The sequence below is a fragment of the Chionomys nivalis genome, chromosome 8 (genome assembly GCF_950005125.1).
Source record: "Chionomys nivalis chromosome 8, mChiNiv1.1, whole genome shotgun sequence".
Classification (NCBI taxonomy): Eukaryota; Metazoa; Chordata; class Mammalia; order Rodentia; family Cricetidae; genus Chionomys; species Chionomys nivalis.
In genome coordinates this window covers 63,073,924-63,097,557 of record NC_080093.1, presented here as the reverse complement: position 1 = coordinate 63,097,557, position 23,634 = coordinate 63,073,924, and the positions used below count along the sequence as shown (strand labels likewise).

General features: G+C 46.9%; 1 protein-coding gene across 1 annotated transcript in view; it reads left to right on the top strand.

The window, feature by feature from the left end:
• Nucleotides 1-22,939, top strand: part of Fank1 (fibronectin type III and ankyrin repeat domains 1) — a 106,004-nt gene extending 83,065 nt beyond the window's left edge. Inside the window, exons 3-11 of the mRNA XM_057778979.1 lie at nucleotides 1,670-1,794; nucleotides 7,836-7,917; nucleotides 9,082-9,156; nucleotides 9,809-9,874; nucleotides 17,961-18,126; nucleotides 21,327-21,470; nucleotides 22,048-22,125; nucleotides 22,225-22,269; nucleotides 22,380-22,939. Coding sequence (XP_057634962.1) covers nucleotides 1,670-1,794; nucleotides 7,836-7,917; nucleotides 9,082-9,156; nucleotides 9,809-9,874; nucleotides 17,961-18,126; nucleotides 21,327-21,470; nucleotides 22,048-22,125; nucleotides 22,225-22,269; nucleotides 22,380-22,442 — 844 coding nt within the window. The 3' untranslated portion in view covers nucleotides 22,443-22,939. The remainder of the gene's footprint in view (nucleotides 1-1,669; nucleotides 1,795-7,835; nucleotides 7,918-9,081; nucleotides 9,157-9,808; nucleotides 9,875-17,960; nucleotides 18,127-21,326; nucleotides 21,471-22,047; nucleotides 22,126-22,224; nucleotides 22,270-22,379) is intronic.
• Nucleotides 22,940-23,634: the final 695 nt, after the last annotated feature.

The following is a 23,634-nucleotide window of genomic DNA, read 5'->3' as shown; positions in this document are numbered from 1 at the left end:
CCAGAAGGCTTCAGACTCTGGGTGGGAAGGAGATGGAAGGGTGGAGGTTACTCCTCTATTCAGGGACAGAGTGACTCTGCTCTGTAGCTACCCCTTTCATGCCACACCTCGGAGAAGAGACTGATTTCCCAGTGGGCCCTGGGGCTGAGCAAGTAAGACCTTGTGAGTGACAGGTGCACCTCATCATGCTGCCTCCCCTTCTCTGAAGCCATGTTTTCAGGCGAGCTTCTGTCAGGCACGATGTTGACTATAGGAGATAGGGCCTGCCGCACACTGACTGATCCATCTCCGTCTTGAGATCATTCCGGGCTGCCTGGCCCAACACCTTGCAAGAAATGGGTATGGGACAAGTTTGAGTTTATGGAACAGAACTTGTATGTACATATTTAGGTTGAGCACAAACATCCTCGAACAGTTCGTTTGAGAATCGTAATGTATGGCTCTGGCCTCTGCAGAAGCCGAGTTGAGGATGAGAGAGCAATGAGAGGAAAAAGATGGCGAGCTTGGCGGGATGGAGTTCTGGGGACATGAGTGGAAGGGAAGAGAACAGAGAGCAGAGCTGGAAGTAGTGGGGGCCTCATCCAAGGTCAAGCCTTTGCACCACAAGGAAAGACACCCTTAGAGACAGAATTGAGAGCGGGATACTTGGGATCCACTCAAAACCCAATATAGACCTTTGCTAGCAGACTATCTCTATGAAGAACACATGTGCACGCCATTGTGCCCCAAGCACTGTGTGAAATGTTTTTTAGTTGGGGGAATATAAGCAAATGTTTATTTATTCTAGATAGCAAACCAGTGACATGAAGGAAACAATTTTACCAAAGTTCAACTTGGTGAACCAGGGGGATTATTACTTATTTTTTTTTTTTTCTGGGAGGATGGGTGAGAGGTTAGCTACAGAAACATGGAGGACTCAAAAGCAGCTGTATGAAAGGTGCTGACTGACAAAAGCTGAAATTCTGAAGCTCTGAAAAACTTTAAGGCAGCTCCACAGGTCAGAGAATGTCTACTCAGGCAGCTTAGGTAGTGTGAAAGTTCCTTTTCTCTTAAATCCAGGCTGGTGTGAGAATACTTCCCCTGGCCTTCTGAATCTTATTAGTTTCAGAAACTTGCTAAGACTTGTGAGTTGATTGCTCCCAGAGTCTCATGAGCTTTCCCCATCTCTTCCTGGATGGAATGTTTCAATTGGGAGGGAAATTGCTGCACAACACCTGGCGAGGCCCTGTGGGGCTAAGAGTGTACATGGCACAAAGGCACAGAGGGCACCACCTGTGATATGTACACTTCTGTCAAGGAATTCAATAAAGCAGGGTCCTATCTATACTGGAAATTGACAGCATTCAAAAGTTGCTTCCTGCTGTTGTTACCTGGTATTGGAAAATGCTGCATAAGTGACCTGGCATGTGGGCAAGGCAAAGGCTACTCTACATACAGCTAAAAGCTAGCTTTCCACGTGAAAAGATTTTCTTTGTGCAACCCGCCCCCCAAACAAAATCTCACCTGCACGGTCAGTGAAAGGGTGTAAATACAAGACATTCCACCCTCAGACATGGCGTCTGATGCACATAGCTTTAAGAGTTTTAAGATATTAGTCTCAGGAAGTGACATAAAACAAGGACAAGGCCTAGGTGGTCAGAGGCATCCATGTTTGTCTCCTTCTGTTCAGGGGCTATTCGACAAAGCATGTGGTTGAAGGTCTAGAACCAAGGACACTGTACAAATTCCGACTGAAGGTCACCAGCCCCTCTGGAGAATATGAGTACAGCCCAGTCGTCTCGGTGGCTACAACCAGTGAGTACACTCATGCTCCACGCTCCCTTCCTATAGATAGGAAGCTCACAACCAATTTAGAGAGAAAAGTAGTCTGTGTTCTCCTGGGCCTCACCGGAAGCAGAGAGAACTCCATTGGTAAGCTCTATGATGGCTTGGTTGGTTGCCTGGGCCACCTTACAGCCTGCCATGAAGAATACCAGCTATTTTTTCAAAACTGGGAGAGCTGACTTGGTACCAGGATTGTCCTGTCCATGGGCATTGGGCACAGGGTGGAAGTTAACCTTTCTTAGGAGTGGGCTGGCAGGGAAGGACGGAGCATGGCTTCCTCCACACGTGTCTACTGTCTGCTTCTGTGCACGGTATGTGTCCTGTTCGGTCACAGATTTCTGGTTCCCTGGGTACTGAGACTGAAGAAAATCACGATCACAGAGGTGGGCGGGGAGGCTAGCCATACTTCCTCCGACCACCTTGTCCTGGTTTTCTGTCCTTTCCTGAGACTGATATTATAAAACATTTAAAAATACGTTCAAGGATGGAAAGTTTCGTATGTATTCAGACCCTTTCATTGAAAGTGCAGGTGAGATTTTGTTTCGTAGGAGGGTTATACAAAGAAAATCTTTTCCCATGTAATTCTAGTTTTCAGTTGTATCTAGTGTGACTCTTGCCTTGTCTGTATATGTTCTGTGATTTGCCATTATGCCCTCATGAGTGAAGGTGATGCAGATCTTGAATTACCTTACTGTGCCTTTGGTTGCAAGAATGGCAAGAAGGGTCTCACTCTGGATGAACAGACACTGAACAGAGTTAGTTAAAGCGGAAAGGCGGGGGTCACCTGTGGTCCTAAGTGATGCTTGGTTAGTCATGACACAGAGTAACCTCATAGGAGGCATGCAGCAGTCAATTATGAAGGTCAGGTAAGAGGGCCTGCTCCTTAATCTGGTGATGCTGAAAGTAATATTTATTCCTGGAGCCCAGGAAGAAGAAAAGGAGAGAGAAAGAGAGAGAGAGAGAGAGAGAGAGAGCCAGCGCAAGACGAGCCTGAGCACTGGAATAGAGAAAGGCAAGGTCAGGGAGCAGTAGGCATGGGAAATACAAACATAGAGCCTGTCTTTGAAAGAACTCCTGAGGCCACAGGCAGGATGCTCTTCCAGGCAGCCTCTGCACTTCCTTCTGACTTTCTCCTGCGGTCCCCACCTCCCACAGCCACCACTCCGCTCTCAGTTCTCACAGAGTACCTAGTCCCCTGGTCTGCCCACTGCACATGCTCCGTGGGCAGAGTTGGGTCAGGGCTGATTTCGTGTGCAGGCTTCTTCCCTGCACACACTTCTGCTGGCCCCACCTTGAGACAGGCTCCGCATTTCTTCCATCCTGTTTAACATATTCGCCTGCCCTTGTCCTCCCACTACTATCGTAGGCTCCTGGATGGAGGGCCAAGGGCCGGCCATAACTCATATGTGGGGCTGGGTGGGTGGATGGTTAATTAAGATGCAGTGGCAGAGGTAGACGCGCAGAGAAGCGCACTGGCTTTTGTCGGTTTGTTTCTGCTCACTGTCGTGTGTTGGGAACAGATCCCTTTCTCACCAACTGGACCAGTCCACCTGACCCTAGCCGGAGAGGTGCACACAGCTGGCTTGGCAGCTTGCTGCTGTGGGCTTCAGGTGTCCTGCTGTCCCCTGAACAGCACATCTAAGCCAGGGAAGGGTTTCTGTCTTTATTTTAAGAAGGTAGAGAGATTGGCCTGACCCTGCAGATCAGCTGAAGAGGGACCTGCTTCTGGCTAAGTGTGCTTCTTGTCCAGCTGCCTTCAGAGAGGCAACTGCAAATATCTGGCCTATGATTTTACCCTTATATGACTTCTATAGGAAATTAGATAAGACCCCTCAAGGGACAGGGGCACGCCGGTAGTGACTGTGTGTATGTGCGTACATGCACGTGTGTGCTTACATGCGCATGTGTAATACCCAGGCTCACATGATAGCACTCTCAAACAGTGCAGTTGACTGTTTTTCTGCTGGCCTCATGGCGCTATGCTCTGTGGAGGGACTGGTGTCTTTGGTGGAGGCAGGCCTCTGGCTCTGCTGATTGACAGCTCTTCCCTTATTTTATTCTAATATTCAGTGCTGGGCTCTCTTAAGGAGCCTGAAGATGCTCAACAGAGAATCGAGAATGCTCATATTATACAGAGCAAGCAAAAATGCTTCTGTGAGCTTATAATTTGCATTTAGTTTGAGAGTATTTTAATGAATCACAAAAGCCTGCACTTAGTTCGAATAAAGGATGCTCAGCCTTTTTTCCCCTTCCCAGGTAAAGTACACGAGGCTCTTGCTTAAATGAAGCATGCAATTTTAATCAGTCAGACCCTTAGAAAGAAAAACAGCTGCTACTTGTTAATTGGCAAATATCTTCTCCAATGAGTTCATGATTTATTCACAGTTTTTAATAAAGACCCGAGTTCCACCGAGGAAGGTGTTATCGCCATGTTCTACTTGTGGTCACTTCTGCAGCTAGATGACCCCCATCAAGAGTGAGATGGCTTCTCAAAGTCCACCCTGTCCATCCCCTCCTAGTGTCCACTGAGTGCACGGCATCCAATCTAGCCCAGATGGACACCCCGGAGCACCCTCGACATGATGCCTGCAGGCACGGCACTCAGAGCGAGCGCTGTGGGGTCGGACCCCCCAAGGCCAGCCTGTTCTCTATTCAGTTGCACACACTGAGGCCATTCTCCTGGGCCAGGCCTGCAGAGTCTTGAAGGGCTCATGCTGGGAAGGGTGGGACATGTTGCTCACCCTGGAGTTTCCTCTCTGTTCTCTGTGCCTCCTGCCTACAGTGGAAGTGAAAGTGGCAGTCAGGGCCTTTTCACTATGTCTTGTGAAGTTCTTGCTCACAGGTTTTCTTTGTAAAATCTTTTTCAATATTGTGTGTATGTGCATGAGTATGCACGTGCATGTGTGTGTATGTGTAGGTCAGAGGACAGCTTTATGAAGTTGATTCTCTCTGTTCACCTTCCCGTGAGATCTGGCATGGCATTCAGAATCCCAGGCGTGTGTAGCAAGTGTCTTTACCCACCTAGGCGTGCCACCAATCCATGTTAATAGTTTCCTGGACTGATCCACCTGGTTCCAGTGGGATTCTCCATTTTTCTTTGTCTTCCCTGGGACATCTTGGTAGCTGGGGAGTACTGAGCTATCATTGAGAGGGACTTTCATAACTGACGAGTGTTTTTTTTTTTCCCCCAAGATTCAGCAAGTGAGATGTATGAGCAAGGATGCTGATTTCCTCTGTCTCTGTGAGGTGGTCCCTTTGGTCACAGAATCCCATGGGAAGCACCGAGTATCCCTAGTAGAAGTGGATATGACAGCACATTTATTTTAGCTGTGTCATAAAGCCTAGACATCTTTGCTGCACACAGCCCTCAAGCTCATAAGCATGAAATGAACTTGTCTTGTTCTAATATTTTAGTACAGCAGCACTTCCTGGATGTGGTAGAAGTGCCTCCCTCAGAAGACCTTCCTGTGCTGTATAGTGAGGTGGGAGCCAGTGAGTGCAGTGAGGCGGGAGTGCAGTGAGGTGGGAGTGCAGTGAGGCAGTGCAGTGGGAGTGCAGTGAGGCAGTGCAGTGAGTGCAATGAGGTGGGAGTGCAGTGTGGTGGGGCAGTGAGGTGGGAGCACAGTGAGGTGGCGCAGTGAGGTGGGAGCACAGTGAGGTGGCGCAGTGAGGTGGGAGCGCAGTGAGGTGGGAGCCAGTGAGTGCAGTGAGGTGGGAGCGCAGTGAGACAGTGCAGTGAGGCGAGAGCAGTGAGGCGGAGTGCAGTGAAGTGCAGGTAGCCAGTGCAGAGATGGGGACTGCTACAGATACTTCCAGACCTTGCTCTGAATATCACAAGTCCACATCCCCTGACGCTTTTAGGCATCCATGTTTATTTGACACTTGTTGGGAAGGGCAGGGGGTATTGCATTCATTTTAGATTTTGTATTTTAAACATAGTAAGAATAGAAACATAGTTATGAATCAGTCAGATACCTCAATGCCTATTAAAGTATGGCCCCAGGTGAGACTTGACCATAAGCTCTGATGTTGCCATCTCCTAACCAATGACCTGGACAGCTTTGTATTGCTCAGCCCTGATTTTGTAACCTGGAGGAGAATTTAGGAAGAATGTGGAGTCCTTACTAGTAAGTGTAGATTTAGAATGCTCTTCACATTGAAAGGTTCAGTAGAGACCAGATGAACTTCCGACACTCCCACGCATGACTCTAACTTGCTTTTGCGGCAGCTGGATCTTGAGACACACACACACACAAAAGGGTTCCTTTGTAGATAATAGGCTTCTTACAGGCAAACTGCCTCTCCCTTTATGTAGGAAGGAAAGGAGGGAGGGCAAGGTCCTGTTAATCCCGTGAAGTGTAGAGTCACACAGTGGTCTGTGGAGGAACCACTTCAATGCAGTTGAGATCCTCATCCATGACACTGCTGACTTTCTGAATATGGCTAGGCCACGAGTGGTGGCAAGCTGTCCTGTGGGCATCCCTGACCCTGCCCTGCTAGATGCCAGTAGCATCTCCCAAGTCGTGACAAAAGATGTGTCAAATGTCCTTGGGAGTATAAAATCCCTTTAGTGAGATCCCTGGGCTGGCAGGACCTTCCTTAGAAGAACAAGGCTGGCCAGGCCCTTGGCTTTGAAAGCTTTGCACAATACCTGGATTTGAATGAAACCTTTGGTCTAAAGATGTGCGAAATGATGAAAAAGATGTCTAACATGACTGAATAAATCTTTTAGAGATTGGTAAACTTTAGAAGACAGCGGTTTTAAAGCAATTTAAGTTGATATCAATTGATTTTTACCTAAAAAGGAGCCAGCTGTGGCCAATTTGACCCACTGCTTCCAGTTTTCATCACACCCCCCCACCACACCCACACCCTGGTCACTTGGTCACTTTGAATGTCTATCACTTAGTGAGGTCTCCATTGCCTGGGATCTGATGTCCTAGAGAGACTGAAACAGGAGAAGGGCTGCCAGCTGGTTCTGCAGGAGGGCTGGGGACAGGCCCCTCAGGAGGGAGTCTGGGCTCAGAGCCGTGTGATGGGGAAGGACTTGCTAGTTTCCTTTACAGTTTAGAATAGTAACTGTGAAATTGGTGGTAATATTAATGAGAAAAGTGTGTGTGGGGGATCCCATTTATCCCATTTTCCCAGAGACCCCTATGGCGCTATTGATCAACCATCCAGTGGTATAACTTAGATCAGGAGCTACAAACTGAAGCCAAGCAGGCATCGCAAGCAAGGGAGGGGGGTGCTGGGTCTGGTAGGCTGAGAGGGGACGAGGGGGCCATACTAGACATGTTACTACTGCATCACTTATGCACCTTTGAGCTCTGCCATGCTGATTTGAGAGGCATGGGATGCGGAAGGAGCGAAGCCATAGACTAGTAGCGGGAAGAGAATTTCTTCCAGTGGCATTGAGGCTGAACCTGTTGATTTGCTGCCCCCGTGCCCCCTCAGAGTTGACGTCCATGTCTCCATGCCAGCCACTGCCTCTGTTTCCCACTGATCTTTTTGTCTTCTTAGGCTCATCCCCACAATTTCCCACTGGGCAGATTACCATCTCCCTTTAAGGGGTTTCTTAATACTCCCCACTTCCCTGTGGGTATGAAGCCCAACTGCTCTCCCAAAACAGGGAACTAAAGCAGTTGTCCTTGTTGAAATAGTTTAGCCACTTCGGTAAAGAAAGCAGCACGTTGTGCCAGTTTCTGGGGTTTTCTTGGTCATGGGAGACGTTAGGAAGGATTATTTCCATGGCAGAACGCATGAAGCAGCACCTTACAATTTGAAAATGTCCCAGTTCTTTGGGTCAACCTGTGAAGTTTCTCTTAATGTGTGAAAAACGGGTCTTTGTCAGTAAAAGCGCAGTTCAGTGGGAAATGTGAGCTCTGCTGACATGGACAGCTCCATCCCTTCTTGGAACGAAGGTGAACATCCACCCAAGGCCACGGCAGACAGTGGGGTCGAACTTCTCACCCCTGCATTCTGGGTGAAGGCTGTCCGTCTGCTTTCTCTAGGGGAGCCCATAAGTAGCGAGCACTTCCACCGTGCTGTCAACGTGAATGATGAAGATCTCCTGCTCCGAATCCTGGAAGGAGGGTGAGAGAGCACAGTGGGTGTTCTGTCCTTTCTTCCGATGCCCGGCACAGGCACACATGGCATGGCTCTAGTTTGTTTTCCTAGACAGATTCTCTAGCGCCTTCGAAAGCACCTCCCACATTGACCTCAGGTGGCTGGTATGAGGTAGGGAAGCTTAGCTAATAAAGAGTCATAAAACCCCTGTGAGTGATGCAGTTGGTGATTTTTTTAAATGAAAACTATCAAAGGAAATGACAGGTCCGGGCATCATGCTTTGGCCCCAGCTGCAATTATTATCCTTTGGCTCTTGGCCCAGCATCGAGTACAGGTCAGTCTGAAATGCCCACATGTAATACCAGGAGATGCTGGGAATCAGGGGACAGCTGTCCTGGAGACCAGAAGGTTGGAAGGACTCTAGAAAAAAGGGGAGAGGCACAGCTGCCACAGGAGCAATGCTAGAGGGTCCCCCATGTAGACGCAATTTAGATTCTTCTGTAGCGTGGCTTTGTGCACCTGAGAAAGCAGCCGTTTCTGAACTGGGACTTGGTAAGTTGATGAGAAGATTCCACAGAATGCCAAACTTCTTGACTGGCAACACAAGATGGGCATTCTTCCCTTAGGAGAGTGAGGAGCCAAGGGAAAAGCCCAGGCCCTAGCCATACATGCTTCTGTGGTGGAACGGAGCATTGGTGCCATGCTGTTCCCAGCTCACACCGAGAGGCTTTGCTGGTCACAGACAATTCCATGGAAAGGCACGATGGTTTTGAGTTGGAGGAAGCTCCCGTTCCAAGTAAAATAACAGTGTTTTTCACAAAAAAATTGAACCTTTAAAACTATTAGGGCAGTGTTTGTTTAAAAAAAATGAGCTGGGCAGTGGTGGCGCACGCCTTTAATCCCAGCACTCGGGAGGCAGAGGCAGGCGAATTTCTGTGAGTTCGAGGCCAGTCTGGTCTACAAGAGCTAGTTCCAGGACAGGCTCCAAAAAGCTACAGAGAAACCATGTCTTGAAAAATCAACAAACAAACAAAAAAACCCTATTAGGGCATTGTGAGACAACAAAACTTAAAGGTCCAAGAGCAATGAACAATTCTGGTAAAATGAGCCATTTCAGCCCCTGTGCATGCTGTTAATTAACTTCAGGGATCTCTGTTGCAAATGACAAACTTCCTCTCTCTTTTCCTTAAGCCATGTAAAGGTGGACGTGCCCAACAAGTTTGGCTTTACTGCCCTCATGGTTGCTGCTCAGAAAGGCTATACCAGGTACGGCTTCTCCCTGTCCCTGGAGGTTGTAGCCAGCATGGGATGGTAGCTTCTTTTCCCTCCCCAAACTCTCCCCTGGAATGGCTTCCATCCAGGTGCTTGTGTTGGGTTCGGGAGCACACAGACGCATCTGCATTTAGTCTCACACCATATATTGTATACGTCTTGGGAACAGTCAAGATTGGAATTTGAATTTCTTTAAACAAAGTGGTTGAGGACATTTTGGTAATGGACTTCCCCCTTGAGGTTGCCATTAGCTGTCCCACAGGGATGGCTTTAAGTACTAACATCTTATCTTTCAATCATATTTCTCTTTTGATTGCAACAATGCCAACTGAGTGACACTAGAAATGTGTTCTCATTAAGTGTTTCTGTTTGATCCTATATTAAAAACGGCCATTAAAATGACACGAACTATTTGTGCCATGTGGGCAGGGTTGGGTATGATTGACTGATTGACTGAAGGCTGGGACCCTATTTTCAGTGGGGATTAGTGGGCTTCCCGTTTAACAAAACTTCCTGTCTTCAGAATGGGTAGAAAGGGCGGTGTGCTAAGGATGCCTTGATTGTCAAATCACTAAGTTTCATTGGGTTGCCATGGGCTCCAAGTCCCCGAAGCAAATCTCACTACTTTCAACTTGGTTCCACCCAGGCTTGTGAAGATCCTGGTTTCCAATGGCACAGATGTGAATTTGAAGAACGGAAGTGGCAAGGACAGGTAGGAGGTGGGGTAACTCCGAGCTGGCATAGTTGCTGCTTTGTTATTAGACTGTTCTTGGTTTGTTTGTTTCTTTTGCCTTACACATTTTGTTCAGTTTATTGTGAAAGTTCTGAGAGGTGGTTTGGGTCCTACTGGGGAGATGGGATAACAAAAGCTGGCTTGTTCATCTGTGGTCTCGTCCATCAGATATGACCTGCCCAACCTCCTCCAGGTCAGTAATGCATAGCTGTAAAAACAATATCACAAGCTCTGCCCAGGCACAAGGCCCCTTTCTTGGGGGCTCTTGTTACATTCCAGCTTCTTCTGCTGCCCAAGAAGCCCAGGTGTTTGTAAAGCAGCAGCCAAAGTTGGCATCAGAGATACCACTGCAAAACATGGCTGTGGTTTCCATCACACCAGCTGGGGATGTTACAGTGGTGGGTCTCAACCTTCCTGATGCTGTGACCCTTTAATACCTCATGCTGTGGTGATCTCCAACCATAGAATTATTTCATTGCTACCTCATAGCTGTAATTTTGCTACTGCTATGAATCATAATGTAAATATCTAATATGCAGGATGTCTGATATGTGACCCCTCTGAAATGGTCACTCAACCCCAAAAGGGAGGGACTACAACCCACAGGTTGAGAACCATTAGTCTTACAGGAAGCGGGTGAGGGAGAGCTTGGTGTTCATGGACAGATGAAGGAACACTTTGAAATACTTCAATACCAGCTGTTGTAGCGATTAGATTAGATTAGCACACCCAATGTTTATTTGATGACGACTACATGCCAGGCACTATGCTTTAGTACATGGGTCAAACAGGTTGACAAATGACACCACCTTTCCTCAGGATGCCCACAGGGTACATGGTGTCCTCAGGATGCCCACAGGGCACATGGTGTCCTCAGGATGCCCACAGGGCACATGGTGTCCTCAGGATGCCCACAGGGCACATGGTGTCCTCAGGATGCCCACAGGGCACATGGTGTCCTCAGGATGCCCACAGGGTACATGGTGCCCTCAGGGTGCCCACAGGGTACATGATGTTCACAGGTCGAAAGTATAGGCATTGCCTGCATACACTCTGATCATATGCCATACTTTTGTGTGTGTGTGTCAATGTCTGTGTCTATGTACACTCATGTGTCAGTGTACACGTGTGTGGGTGCTCATTTCTATGGGTGTGATTGCAAAAGCTTGTGGAGGCCTTAGTTAACTGAAGGTGTTACGATTGGGAGGCAACTACCTTGCTTTCCGAGGCAAGGTCTCCCATTGGCAGCCAGCTGGCGGATTCAACTGGGCTGGCTGGCCAGTCTGCAAGTTCCAGGGAGCTTCCTGTCTCCACTTGTACCACCGGTGATGAGTTAGAGATACATGCTGGCATACTGGGCTTTTCACCTGAGTGCAAGCACTTTACCCACCGAGCGATCTCCACAAACTCAAATGTGGTTTTCTAAATCCAGAGAGGCCATCTGTTCCATTCTGGTCCAGTGAAAGATAACACTGAGATATAATTTTTAAATTATTTTCTGAGTGACTCTTAAACCAGTCTGGAACTAAGCCATCAATTGACTGAAGAGTTTTGAAAAAAAACATTTCCAGTTTACAAAGGAAACATTTTAAGGAAAGTAGAAAACAGGCAGGAATTGAAAGAGCTAGAAAGGGATTAATGGTAATATTTTCATGTTGCAAAAATGTATAGGATACCTCTTAACAAAAATCTTCATGATAGACTGATGTCTTGTACATCAAAGAAAAGAAATAAAATTGGACACTGTGAAGAGAAATAATGGTTAGGGAGAAGGTGTTTAAAAATGAAAAGGTAACGCTTTGTGTCTTATAATAGATTTGGTAATTGTGTTGAAATGTATGCTTTTTAGAGAAACTCAAAGCCACCAGAATCCACCCAGGAAGTGGAAAATTGAAAATGAATAGCATCTATGTAAAACATAAAAAAAATGTGTTCAAGTGTTTGCTCCATAGGGGCTCTTGTTTCATTCAGGTTTGCGTGTGTCGGTCCTAAGCTCAGAGTTTCCACAACAAAGACAAGCTGGAAGCTACAGAGAGCATCGGCATTATTGAGAACATATGAGCAGGACTGGGGTGCAGCTCAGTGTTTGCCTAGAGTACAAATCTCTGGGTTCAACCCCACACCTGGAAAAAAATGGTGGCAGGTCCTTTGCATGTTTGTAGGTATTTATATTTATAACCTACTTCCTCCCAGTCAGAGAAGTATTTAGGAAGGTAAGGAAATTCCTATTAGAAGGTTTCTAACCTAACATCCTTCCTTAGAGATTCAAGGTGAAGGGACACCTTAGGTGCAACTCGGCACCTTGTTAGAATTGGCCTAGGAGTCTGTCAGCAGAAGGATGTAGGGAGCAAGGTGTACACACACAATAGAGTTTTATTCCGCCCTAAAGCACAATGTGGTGATGTCTTCTGGGAAATGATACAGCCAGGTATCATCAGGTTATGTGAAATAAGCCAGATTTTGATTTTTTCTTATTTGTGGATTCTAGAGTTGTTACAGATGCACAGCCATTTATGTATAAATTACATGAAAGCAGAAGCAGGACCAGGCAGGGGCAGAGGGAGGGAAAGTGAGGAGGGTGGAGGTTATGAGTTGGAGTACGTGGTCTACTTGAGAGAAATTGTCCTTATGAAACCCAACATTATGTACAACGAATGTACATGTGCTGGATAGCTTTATGTCAGCTTGACCAAAGCTAAAGTCCTCTGAGAGGAGGGAACCTCAATTAAGAAAATGCCTCCACAAGATAGGGCTGCAGGCAAGCCTATAGGACATTTTCTTAATTAGCAGTTGATGTGGGAGGGCCTAGCCCTTTGTGGGTGGTGCTGTCCCTGGACTGGTGGTCCTGGGTTCTATAAGAAAGGGGGCTGAGTAGGCCAGATGGAGCAAGCCAGTAAGCGCACCACTCCGTGACCTCTGCGTCAGCTCCTGCCTCCAGGCTCCTGTCCCATTTGGGTTCCTGTTCTGGCTTCCTACTGTACTACGATGCAGAAGTGTGAGCCAAACAAACCCTTTCCTCCCCTATTTACTTTTTGGTCATAGTGTTTCATTGCAACAATAGAAACCCTAACTAAGACAATGCATCATTTAAAATGTATTTTATGGCCAGACAGATGGCTCAGTGAATTCCTAGCCCCCGTGTAAAATGCCAGGATGGCTGTGTGCATCTATAATCCCAGTACTGTGACTGGGGCATGTGGAGGCAGTAAGACTAGTGGGGATCATTGGCTGCTAGCCTAGCTCCAGGGTCAGTGAAAGACCCGTCTCAAGAGAACAAAGCAGAGGGTGCCAGCACAGAAATCCCGTGTGTATACACACCACAACAGACCCTCAGCCTTCGGAGGGTGCCAGCACAGAAATCCCGTGTGTATACACACCACAACAGACCCTCAGCCTTCTGAAGGTGCCTGGCACAGAAGTAGCAGGAAGTGCCAACATTTATTATTTGTTTTGCGATGGAGGATTAGTTGGTCTCTTAGTTTGGGTTTTTATTGCTGTGAAGGACACCACGACCAAGTCAACTCTTATAAAGAAAATATTTAGCTAGGGTGGCATGAAGGAAAGCATTTAATTGGGGCAGCTCACTTACAGTTTCAGAGGTCCAGTCCATTTATCATCATGATAGGGAGCATGGTGGCACGCAGACAGACATGGTGCTGGAGCTGAGAGTGCTACATCTTGACTTAGGCAACAGGAAGTAGACGAACTCACACTGAGGGAAGCTTGAGCAAGAGACCTCAAAGCCTGCCCCCCACAGTAACACACTTCCTCCAACAAGGCCACACCCTCTAATAGTGCCACTCCCTCTGGGGGCCATTTTCTTTCAAACCACCACGGTATGACTGTGTTGTCCATGCTGGTCTGGAACTCATACGTCTGCCTCAGCCTCTGGAGGAGCTGGGATGACAGGTGTATATAGTCCTGCCTATCACCATACAAAATGGTAATTTCTTAGCAATGGTAAATTCCTTCTGAGTTTACAGAGAGCTGGGGTGGGAATGCAGTAAAGAGCACAGACAGCGTGGTGTCAAACCCCAGTCCTTCAAGGACACAATACATCACCCCCGATAGCAACCTTCCGTATGTAACCCATGGGTTATCACAAGCAATGAATGGGTTAATATGTGGGCACGTGTGAAGCAGCTCTCAGCGAATGCACCTTATATTCTGTTTCATAATTGGACAGTATTTTGGAAGATACAGGGGTAAGAGGTGTGATTCCTCCTGGACTGCAGAGCCAAAGAGAAACAACTAACAAAGACCTGAAACTTAAGAAGAAGGTTTCCTGACACGGCGGTCATAAGATGACTAAAAGCACACTAGGTGTACTGGCACACACCTTTAATCTCAGCACTCGGGACAGAGGCAGGGGGATCTCTGAGTTTCAGGCCATCCAAGGCTATATGATGAGACTCTGTTTTAAAAAAGGTACTAACTCATTTATATCTAAACACAGTAGAGTAGAATAAGTCCCCAAAGGCAAGAAGCCTGATAAAAATACACAGCTCCAGAACTATAATGAGAGATCCAGAGATGCGAACAATTGGGATCTACACCACACTTCAGAATGGCAAGAATATGGCACCATTTTCTATTTTCTCAAATTAGCATATAAATTGAATATAGCCTCAAATGGAATTATTCTTGGGAACCCATTAAAATGATTGTAATTTATCTGAGTGGACAAATGGATGGCAATAGATACTAAAACTTTTTCAGAGACTCTGAGGACAGCTATTAAAATGCCTTAAGAATTAAACCAATTAGAGAGGTGGGCACTGTGCAAAAGATTGGAAGAAGATAAACAGGATAGGCAGAACTTAATGTAGGATGGTCGAGGTGCTACAGATGGATGGAGAAAGTACCAGAAAAAGGCTATTCGAGAAAGAAATAAGTAAGATCTTGGCCTTCCAGCAAGCATCAAAGCACATGTCAAATGAACAGAAAATTAAATGTAAAAAGTCATAAAATACCGCAAGGAAGTAAGGATTTAAGTCATCTGACTTTGTAATGCGCAAGGCCAAATTGGGAAGTAGAAGCTGCATAGCTAGGGCTGTGCGAGTGAACACTGAGCAGCGTGCAGAGAACAGAGTCTGTCCATGCACATCCTCAGCCAGGGACAGCTCCCTCTGCCCAGCAACTCACACAGACTGCAGTCAGAACATATGCATTTGGTAATAATAATTAATAAAGGTGGAGTAAATTGGACATTTCCAGATGGAGTTGCTAAAAGCATGTCATGATGCATACAATTCGGGGATATACATGGGCCAGGTCCTGAGGCCTAGGGTCTAGCTCAGCGGTGGAATGTTTGCTGTGTACTGGGTGTAGGTGAAAATTTGAGCATCCACTTCCTTCCATTTTATGTGAGAAAACACATACACTCACAATCTGAGATCCACATATACACAATGATTTAGATACATGCAATCTGATATGTATATATATATATATATATACACACACATACATACACTCACACACAAATGATTCACACTTGCACACACACACATGCACACACATAATGTAAAAGTAGAAAGGAGACTGGAGAGGTGGCTGGCAGGAGGTGGAGGGGAAGGAAAGGGCAATGAATATGTGCTAATACAAAGGGCAATGAATATGTGCTAATACAAAGCTCAGAAAGGCCATGGCCACTCACACACTGATTTAGGACTGATCTAGGACTTCCACACCCAGAGAATGCTCAGAAGTGCAATTAAGGTTTTATAGTCAGGGCATCTTTCTTAGGACGATCAAGGATTTGAATAGTCCCAGTGTCCTTATGTGGTCATCTAGGGACTACCTTTTTCTACTGAGTTGATCTTCCATTTTATTTTTTAACTATTTAGATCCTTTTCAAACATTTAGAAAATGTGGAAGAATAACAGAAAACCCCTGCCCATGCTCCACTGAGTCTTGGTATAGGCACTTTTCTGCCTAGCTCTGTCCCACCAGCTGCACTTCAAGTAACCACACAGGGACTTAATATTAATTATGAATGTTCAGCTGATAGCTGAGGGTCGTTTTGGCTAACTCTTATAACTTAACCCATTTCTATTAATCTATGTGCTGCCCTGAGGCTCATTTACCTCATGTAGGTACATCCCATCCTGCTTGCTTATGGTGTCTCCTCTGACTTTGTCCTTCTTCCCAGTATCCTCCTAGTCTGGCCCTCCCACCCAGTCTCTCCTGCCCAGCTATAGGCCAGTCAGCTCCTTATTAACCAATGGAAGTAGTACATGTTTACAGTGTACAAAGGCTGTTCCATAGCAGCTTGGCAGGGCTGACATGTGCCCGTATTTGTAGAAACCCCCTCCCATGTGTGTGCTTCAGTCACCTTCAGCTGTGCGCTCCTGGAGGCACACCTGCCATCACAGCACACTTGGGGTCCTTCTCCCCAACCCCCTAGTGTCACCAACACCCAGGCTTCCGCTTGTCCTCCAGATGTCACTCTTTGTGGTGGGTGCTGGGGCGAGATCACGATTCAGCCTTGCTCCCACATTGTGCCTGCTGGTTCTGCCTCTGGTTTCATTTTCTTTATTGAGAACCTGTTCTCTAGCAAGTCCTCTCCCTCCATCGTCTCTCCCCTCCATCTTGATGCCCCTTCTCATCTTCTCTCCCCTCCATTCTATCCCTCTCTCTATTCCCCCCCTCCATTCTCTCTTCCATCCCCCTCCCTCCTGTGTCTCTCCTAACTGATGTCTGAAGCTGACTGCCTGCGTTCTGGGCTTGCTTCTGTCACCTCCCAGTGGAAGGGTGGCATCTAGCTTGCTCATCTAACTCTATATTCCCAGCAAAGGTATTTTTATGTTAAGGTTATAAAGGTTTGACTGAACACAGGGTGCCATTTTGGGCAGGAACCTTGAGAGCTTGTGTTGTTTAGGTCACAGCTGTGGAGGCCCATACTGTGGAACGCGCCAGAGGTGGCGATTCCAGGCTTCATTCTGGTGGCAGTGGTGGTAGCTAGATCTCTGCAAAATTACATTTCCTCATGGCAACTAGAAAACTAATGTATAGGATAATACATCTGTATGACGTGACTGCATCAGTCCCCACTAACATCCAGCATCCAGGAGTGGTCTCTGCCCATACAGCTGTCTGATTAGGAGGTGCGCAAAAGGACTCCATACTAGTTGTCAGGCTCTTACAGGGAGGACGCCCCCAGCAGGTGGAGGAGAATGACAGTGAGTGAACTTCCTGTTTTAGACTAAGAAATTGGTTTAATAATGATCGCTGACAGCATGACCCATTATTCTTCATTATTCTGTTTGAATATAATCTGGGTTTTTTTTGGATATTTTAAAATCTAATAATTTATACTAAATTGTAACTACTATTCATTTTCGAAACACTTTTGTATGTGTTTGCATGTGCGTATGTGCATGCACGTGTGTATTCGTGCTCATGAGCCATGGTACTCATGCGGGGGCCAGAGGACAGCGTGCAGGAGTCCGTCCTCTCTCTACAGTGTGGCCTCCGGGACGGAACTCAGATCATGTGCTTTACCTTCTGGATCATCTTGCTCCAGTACTTTTTTTAAAAGAATGCAATCCAAATTCCACAGAACGTAGAGCTTTAAAAGACATTCATGTGATTGTTTGCCCATCACGGCCACCCTGGGGGTCAGTTTCATGAAGTATAGCAAGTATATTTCCCCGGCTTAGTCCAAACAGCTACCAGCTTGCTGTAGTCTTCCTCCTTAGGCTCTCCCGGATGTTTCGTGTAAATGGATCATATGCTATGACTTTTGATGCCTGGCATCTTTTATTCAAATTGTTGAAAGCTTTTTCATATTGCAGACTTAATTTCCCTTTTGTGACTGACTCAACACTCCATGGATTTAATCACATTTTATCTATGGTAAAATGGATTTTTTTCATTTTTACAAAAAATTGTATGGATTTACTACATTTTATCTATCAGGACACTTGTACATTTTGTGTGCATAAAACAGTTTTTTTCTTTTACTCAATTGATGTGTTTTTTAATTTACTCTGGGTGGACAAAATGTGGACCCAATCAGTGGTGGCCCCTGTAGCAGATTCTCCTTTTCTGCACCTTGCAGTCTCATGCTTGCTTGCTACGCGGGCCACCTGGATGTTGTGAAATACCTCCGAAGACACGGAGCGTCTTGGGATGCCAGAGACCTTGGAGGCTGCACGGCTCTGCACTGGGCTGCAGATGGAGGCCACTGCCCCGTGATTGACTGGATGATTAAGGACGGCTGTGAGGTATGGCCTTCCTGCTTCCTTGTTAACCATACCGTCTTAGGGTTCTATTGCTGTGAAGAGACACCACGACCATGGCAACTCTTACAAGGAAAACATTTCATTGAGGGGGCTTGCTTACAGTTTCAGAGGTTCATTCCATTATCATCAGGGTGGGGGGACATGGCGGCCTGCAGGCAGATGTAGTACTGGTGTAGCTGAAAGTCCTATCATCATGCAGGGAACAGGAAGTTGACTGCCTACTGGGCAGTATCCTGAGCACAGGAAAGCTCAAAGCATGGTCTCCACAGTGACCCATTTCCTCCAACAAGACCATACCTACTCCAGCAAAGCCAGACCTCTTAACAGTGCCATTCCCTAGGAAATTAAGGCGACCAATTACATTCACACTACCATCCACACTATACTAGTAAGAACTTGAAAGTCTCCTCTGGGGTTTTGAAGAGGCAGGCAGGCTTTAGTCACTTGCTCTGAGAAAAGTCTGAGAGGAGGCTCTGGCTCAGGAGCTTGAAGGTCTTGGAGGATCCCTGGGGATCTGAGACTACAACCAGACTGCATCTCATCATGGAGGCCAGGAGAAGTGGGCGGAGCTCACAGCTGGCCGGATGCATCTGTGCTGTAGCTCTGCCCCTTCACGAATTTCTGGTATCTGTTGGTCACGGAAGCCTTACTGAGCACCTGCTACATGCTGGAATGTAGAGATGTACACAGGTCTAGATGCTTCTAGTAGCTTTCAAAGCGAGGATGTTTTTATTCTTGGGATCTCTATCTGCATGTGTGTGATATATGACATATATACATGTTTGTATTGCTATGTACATATGTGTACATGTGGAGGCCAGAGGTGCTGTTGGGTGTGATTGGCAGGTGGTGGTCCTGGGAAGTTGAGTCTATGACCTGGAACCGCACGTCTGGGAAAGTCTCTTTTCCCAGAAGATGTTGGTGAATGTATCTAGTTCATCTCTGTGGTGAGTGAGGGAAAGCAGGGCTTCTCTGCCTCGGGTCTCACTAGGTCCCTGCCATTGCTCTCAAGGAAATGATTTACTTTGAAGGAAAAAAAAATCCCAGTCATGATGATAATTCCATTTTACCGCATACCCCATTTATTTATGCTTGAGGGACAAGCATATTATTCTGGAGAGGTGACATCTATGTCTTTTATTCCACATGACTTTTTTTGGAAGACTAAATTGAAAGAGTTGATTGTAAATTGGGTTATGAACATTTGCAAAATGTCAGAAGTCTTAGAAGGCTGGTCTCAGTGAGAGAGGTCTAGGAGGCAGTGGTGGCCACCATGACCCTGTGTGGTTTACTGTGAGTCTGTAATGAAGAAAAACTGATGTCTTCTGGGAAAGGAAAAGGGTTCTCAGGCAGTCGGGTTCTCTGATGTAAACATTTAAATTCTGGAATTTTGAAATGTGGATGTTCTGGGCTTCAAGTATACAACCCAGCCATCTGGGTCAAATTCCACCTTCTGTAGCCCAGGAGGACAGGCCAGCACGAATGGGTCCCCTGGAGACATCTCTCTACAGCTGGCTAGTGGGGATGGGTTGAAGGCAGCCCGGCCTCCTTGTTGTTGGCAGATTGCTTACCTGGAGTTTCTGAAGACCATGGGCAAGACTAAGAGTCAGGCAGGGTTACCGCCTCCTTCCCAGGTGTAAGGATTTCACGCTAAGGGTGACATGTTTCCCTTAATGGGGAAACATTGGTGCATTTGATGTGCTGTGTGACCTGGAGAAAGGCACTGGACTCCCGAGGCAGGTTTGAGCATTTCTAAACTGGGAATAAAACCACATAGCCATACCCCGCCCCCAGGCCAGCTAGGCCGTGTGAGGTAGTTGGGAGACTCTAAAGCCTCTTGTCAAGGTGGTTCTTATTGTATTGCTATTCAAACACAGCAGAGCTTGTTGCTCGTAAGTTGGCTATTTATATGAAGAAGAGCGGTGATGGGATAGAGAGGATCCATCAGACTCATGTATCTGAACAACGGGATGCCCTCAGAGCCTCCTGCTGGCCTCTTGTTGGTTATTTGGTTTTGATAGTTCACTTCAACTGTGGGTCACCTTTGCATCTTTGAGGAATGGTTCTGTAGTGTTCTCTCTCTCTCTCTCTCTCTCTCTCTCTCTCTCTCTCTCTCTCTCTCTCTCTCTGCCTCTCTGCATGTGTATGCATGTGCATACCTCCATGATCTCCCATTCCCCTCTTTACTCTTCATGGTTTGGTTGGGGATAGCCAAGAATTTGGAGAGGTAACATCTATGTCTTTTATTCCATATGATTTTTTTTTGGAAGACTAAATTGAAAGAGTTGATTATAAATTGGGTTATGAACATTGACCCTCTTACTTCTGGGCACATGGTGTTTTGGAGATACCATTGGGCATGAATGCATTAGGTCAGTTTGTGTGGTCGATCTGGTCTCTCTGCCCGAGTTGTAAGCTTGTGAAGCACAAAGGCATACACTCTTGTCATCCTTGTCTTGTTCTAGGAAAGATTTAAACACTGTGAGAGAGACAGTGAAGGGCAAAATACTATTGAGCCAGGTGTGGTGGCACAAATTTAATCTCAGCAGGGGAGAGGCAGAGGCAGATGGATTTCTGTGAGTTTGAGGCTGCCTGGTCTACATAGTGAGACCCTGTCTCAATTTAAGAAAGCAAAAGAAGAAAATGAACACTAGTAAGATTACAGTCGGGGGCTGGAGCGATGGCACAGTGGTTAAGAACACTTGCTGCTCTTCCAGAAGACCTGGGTTTGATTCCCAGCACCCATGTGGTGGCTCGCAACTGCAACCCAGGGGTTCTGATGCCCTCTCCTGGCCTCCATGGCCACTGTAGGCACATGGAGCACAGGTACGCAGGCAAAACGCTCAAACATAGAAAATAAAGCTAAGTTTTTAAAATAATTAAAAACTACAGCAAAGGAAAGCACAGGGGCCCAGTGTGAGGTATAGTTGGGTATCTTCCTAGCCTGTCTTTTTCCATTTTAACAGTGAACAGTACACCAGTAGGGAGTTCTTGAGCTGTCTCAGCAGAGGGGGACCCCCATGAGACTCAGCACATCCCCTGAACACAGGCATAAATTCAGCTGGCTCACCCCAGGTCCAGAAAACCAGGGAGCCTGGGAAAGTGCACATCCTCTGTGTGTCTGCCCAACAGTGCCACAGGGAAGTGATCGGATTGAGGCAGGTGTCCCTTTGGCAATACAGGTAGATGTTGTGGACACTGGCTCAGGATGGACACCACTCATGAGAGTCTCTGCTATGACGGGAAACCAGAAGGTAGCTTCGCTCCTCATTGAGGCTGGGGCTGACGTGAACGTGAAGGACAAAGATGGAAAGACGCCTCTCATGGTATGCCTTTCTCCCCGGGGTCTCAGTTTTTGTTATCGCCAGACATGGCTTTGAGAGTTGAGCTGTTTATAACTGAGCCCTGGGTTTGGTTGCATAGAATGACCTATCCGTTAACAAGCAGGGGAAAGTCACTGTAGTTTCAACATATTTGAAGGGGGACTTATCATGTTGCCTATGTCGGCCTCAAACTCCTGGATCCTGTGGTCTACTTGAGCCTCTGAGTAGGCACTGTTCCCATGCCCCACACTATACTATCCCCACCAAATATTGCTAAGAACTATCAACCCCAATTCCCAGGGCCATTGTGAGATCAAAGTAGACCTGTTTAAAACAATGAACTTCCTGCCGTTCTGCCCTGGGCTGTCCTGTCCTGTATCATTCCAGTGTGGACAGAGGTAAGAAACATTTCCTGTTTGCAGCTCAACAGTCAGCAGGATGCAGGCCAGAGCATAGCTGCTGTGGGCAGTGGCCTAGCCCAGGGCTGCCTTGGGAGATAGACCACCCCCTCCACATTCCCCGCTACCTGCACTTGTTCTGGAGGGGAGCAGAGCTCCTCACCACACTTCTTTGCTTCCAGGTTGCCGTCTTAAATAACCACGAACAGCTAGTTCAGTTACTTCTTGACAAAGGGGCAGATGCAAGTGTGAAAAACGAGGTAATGTTTACGGGAGAATGTCCTCCGAGAAGAAAGAAATGCATGAGAACTGTATACTCTGATCTGTAATCCAATTAACTAAGTTCTGCTTCCTTCTAGTTTGGCAAAGGTGTCCTAGAAATGGCCAGAGTTTTTGACAGACAGGTGAGGACCTCCTTCCTGCCTAACCAAGCTGACTTTTTGTAGTTCTTTCAGACTCACAGAACCCGCCCAAACCTTGAAGGACATAGACCTGTTTTATGTGGTTTTTCTAGAATGTACTCTCCTTACTAGAAGAAAGGAAAAAAAAGCTGCCAAGGAAGTCCTCCGTCCACTAATGGGAAGGAGCGTCACCTGTCTGCGAGACCGACAGGAGCAAAAGAGCAAACCCTGACTGCTGGGCCGGCCATGCAATGTGCGAGTATCCGAGGCCGAGACGTTTATTTATTTAGTTGAAGATTCACAGTGACTTTTATGTAACAGGCAACTCTTCCCACATTGAAATACATCTTTTTACCTAAGCACATGCATATGTGGTCTCGTCACTGGACATCCATAGAACAGGGATTTTTCTTACCCCGTGCCTTTGCAGTTAGACACGAAACCAAATATTTATGCACTGGTGCTACAGAAATGTGCACACAGGTCCTCACTCCTGTGCTTTCCCCCCACCCGCCCACACTGTCCTCAAGATGCTCCAGGCCTACTGGCCTTCTTCTCATGTGTTTCTTATTATCTCCCCCCCCCCCACTGCAGTCCAGGCTGCTGTGGCCTCCCGCAGTGGGGTGCCTAAGCACCCAGGCATTTTCTCTTAGACTCTTGGCCTCACGTCAAAGCTCACAAACACATATCTGAAGATGGTGCAATTCTGTTAGCAGCGCTGGGAGGACAGGCCCATCAGTTCATGGGTTTGTATGGACTCACCTCTTTGGTCAAAGGACCCAGCCGCGAGGGGGCTGGACAGCTTGACCAATGAGTAGTGTATCACATTTAGTTTGGAGAGCAGACGATTTTTGAGGCACCTCGTATAGTTTGTAGACAAAGAGGGGCTAACCACCATCAAGACCATTGGTTAGGAGCCCAAAGAGAGAAATGTGGGAAGCTTTAGCTGGGCCAAGCTTAGACACCAGCAAAGCGAGCAGCACCACATACATTTTGGGTCTCTGGGGACAAGCTGGTTCACTTACCCCTTTATAAGGTACTTATTAAAGCCCTCATAGGAGTGCATTTTTTTTTTTTTATAGTAGGGAAGACCAATGAAAAGATAACCAAGGGTCCATACTCGGGAAGCCACAGAGAGAACACCTATACATTGATATAGATGTGAGCAGATGTCAGGGGGCTTCTCTGCAGAGCCACAGAACATTCGTCTGAGAATTGATCTGTGGGCGGTGTGTAAGCCTGGCTGTCGATGCTGCGTAGCCTTTCATATAAGGGCTTATCTTCTGCCTTGTTCGTGATCAGCATTGCCACCCAGCTTCCCGTCCTCTCTGGGCCTGATGCGAACGGCATTCACCAGCCCCTCTATGG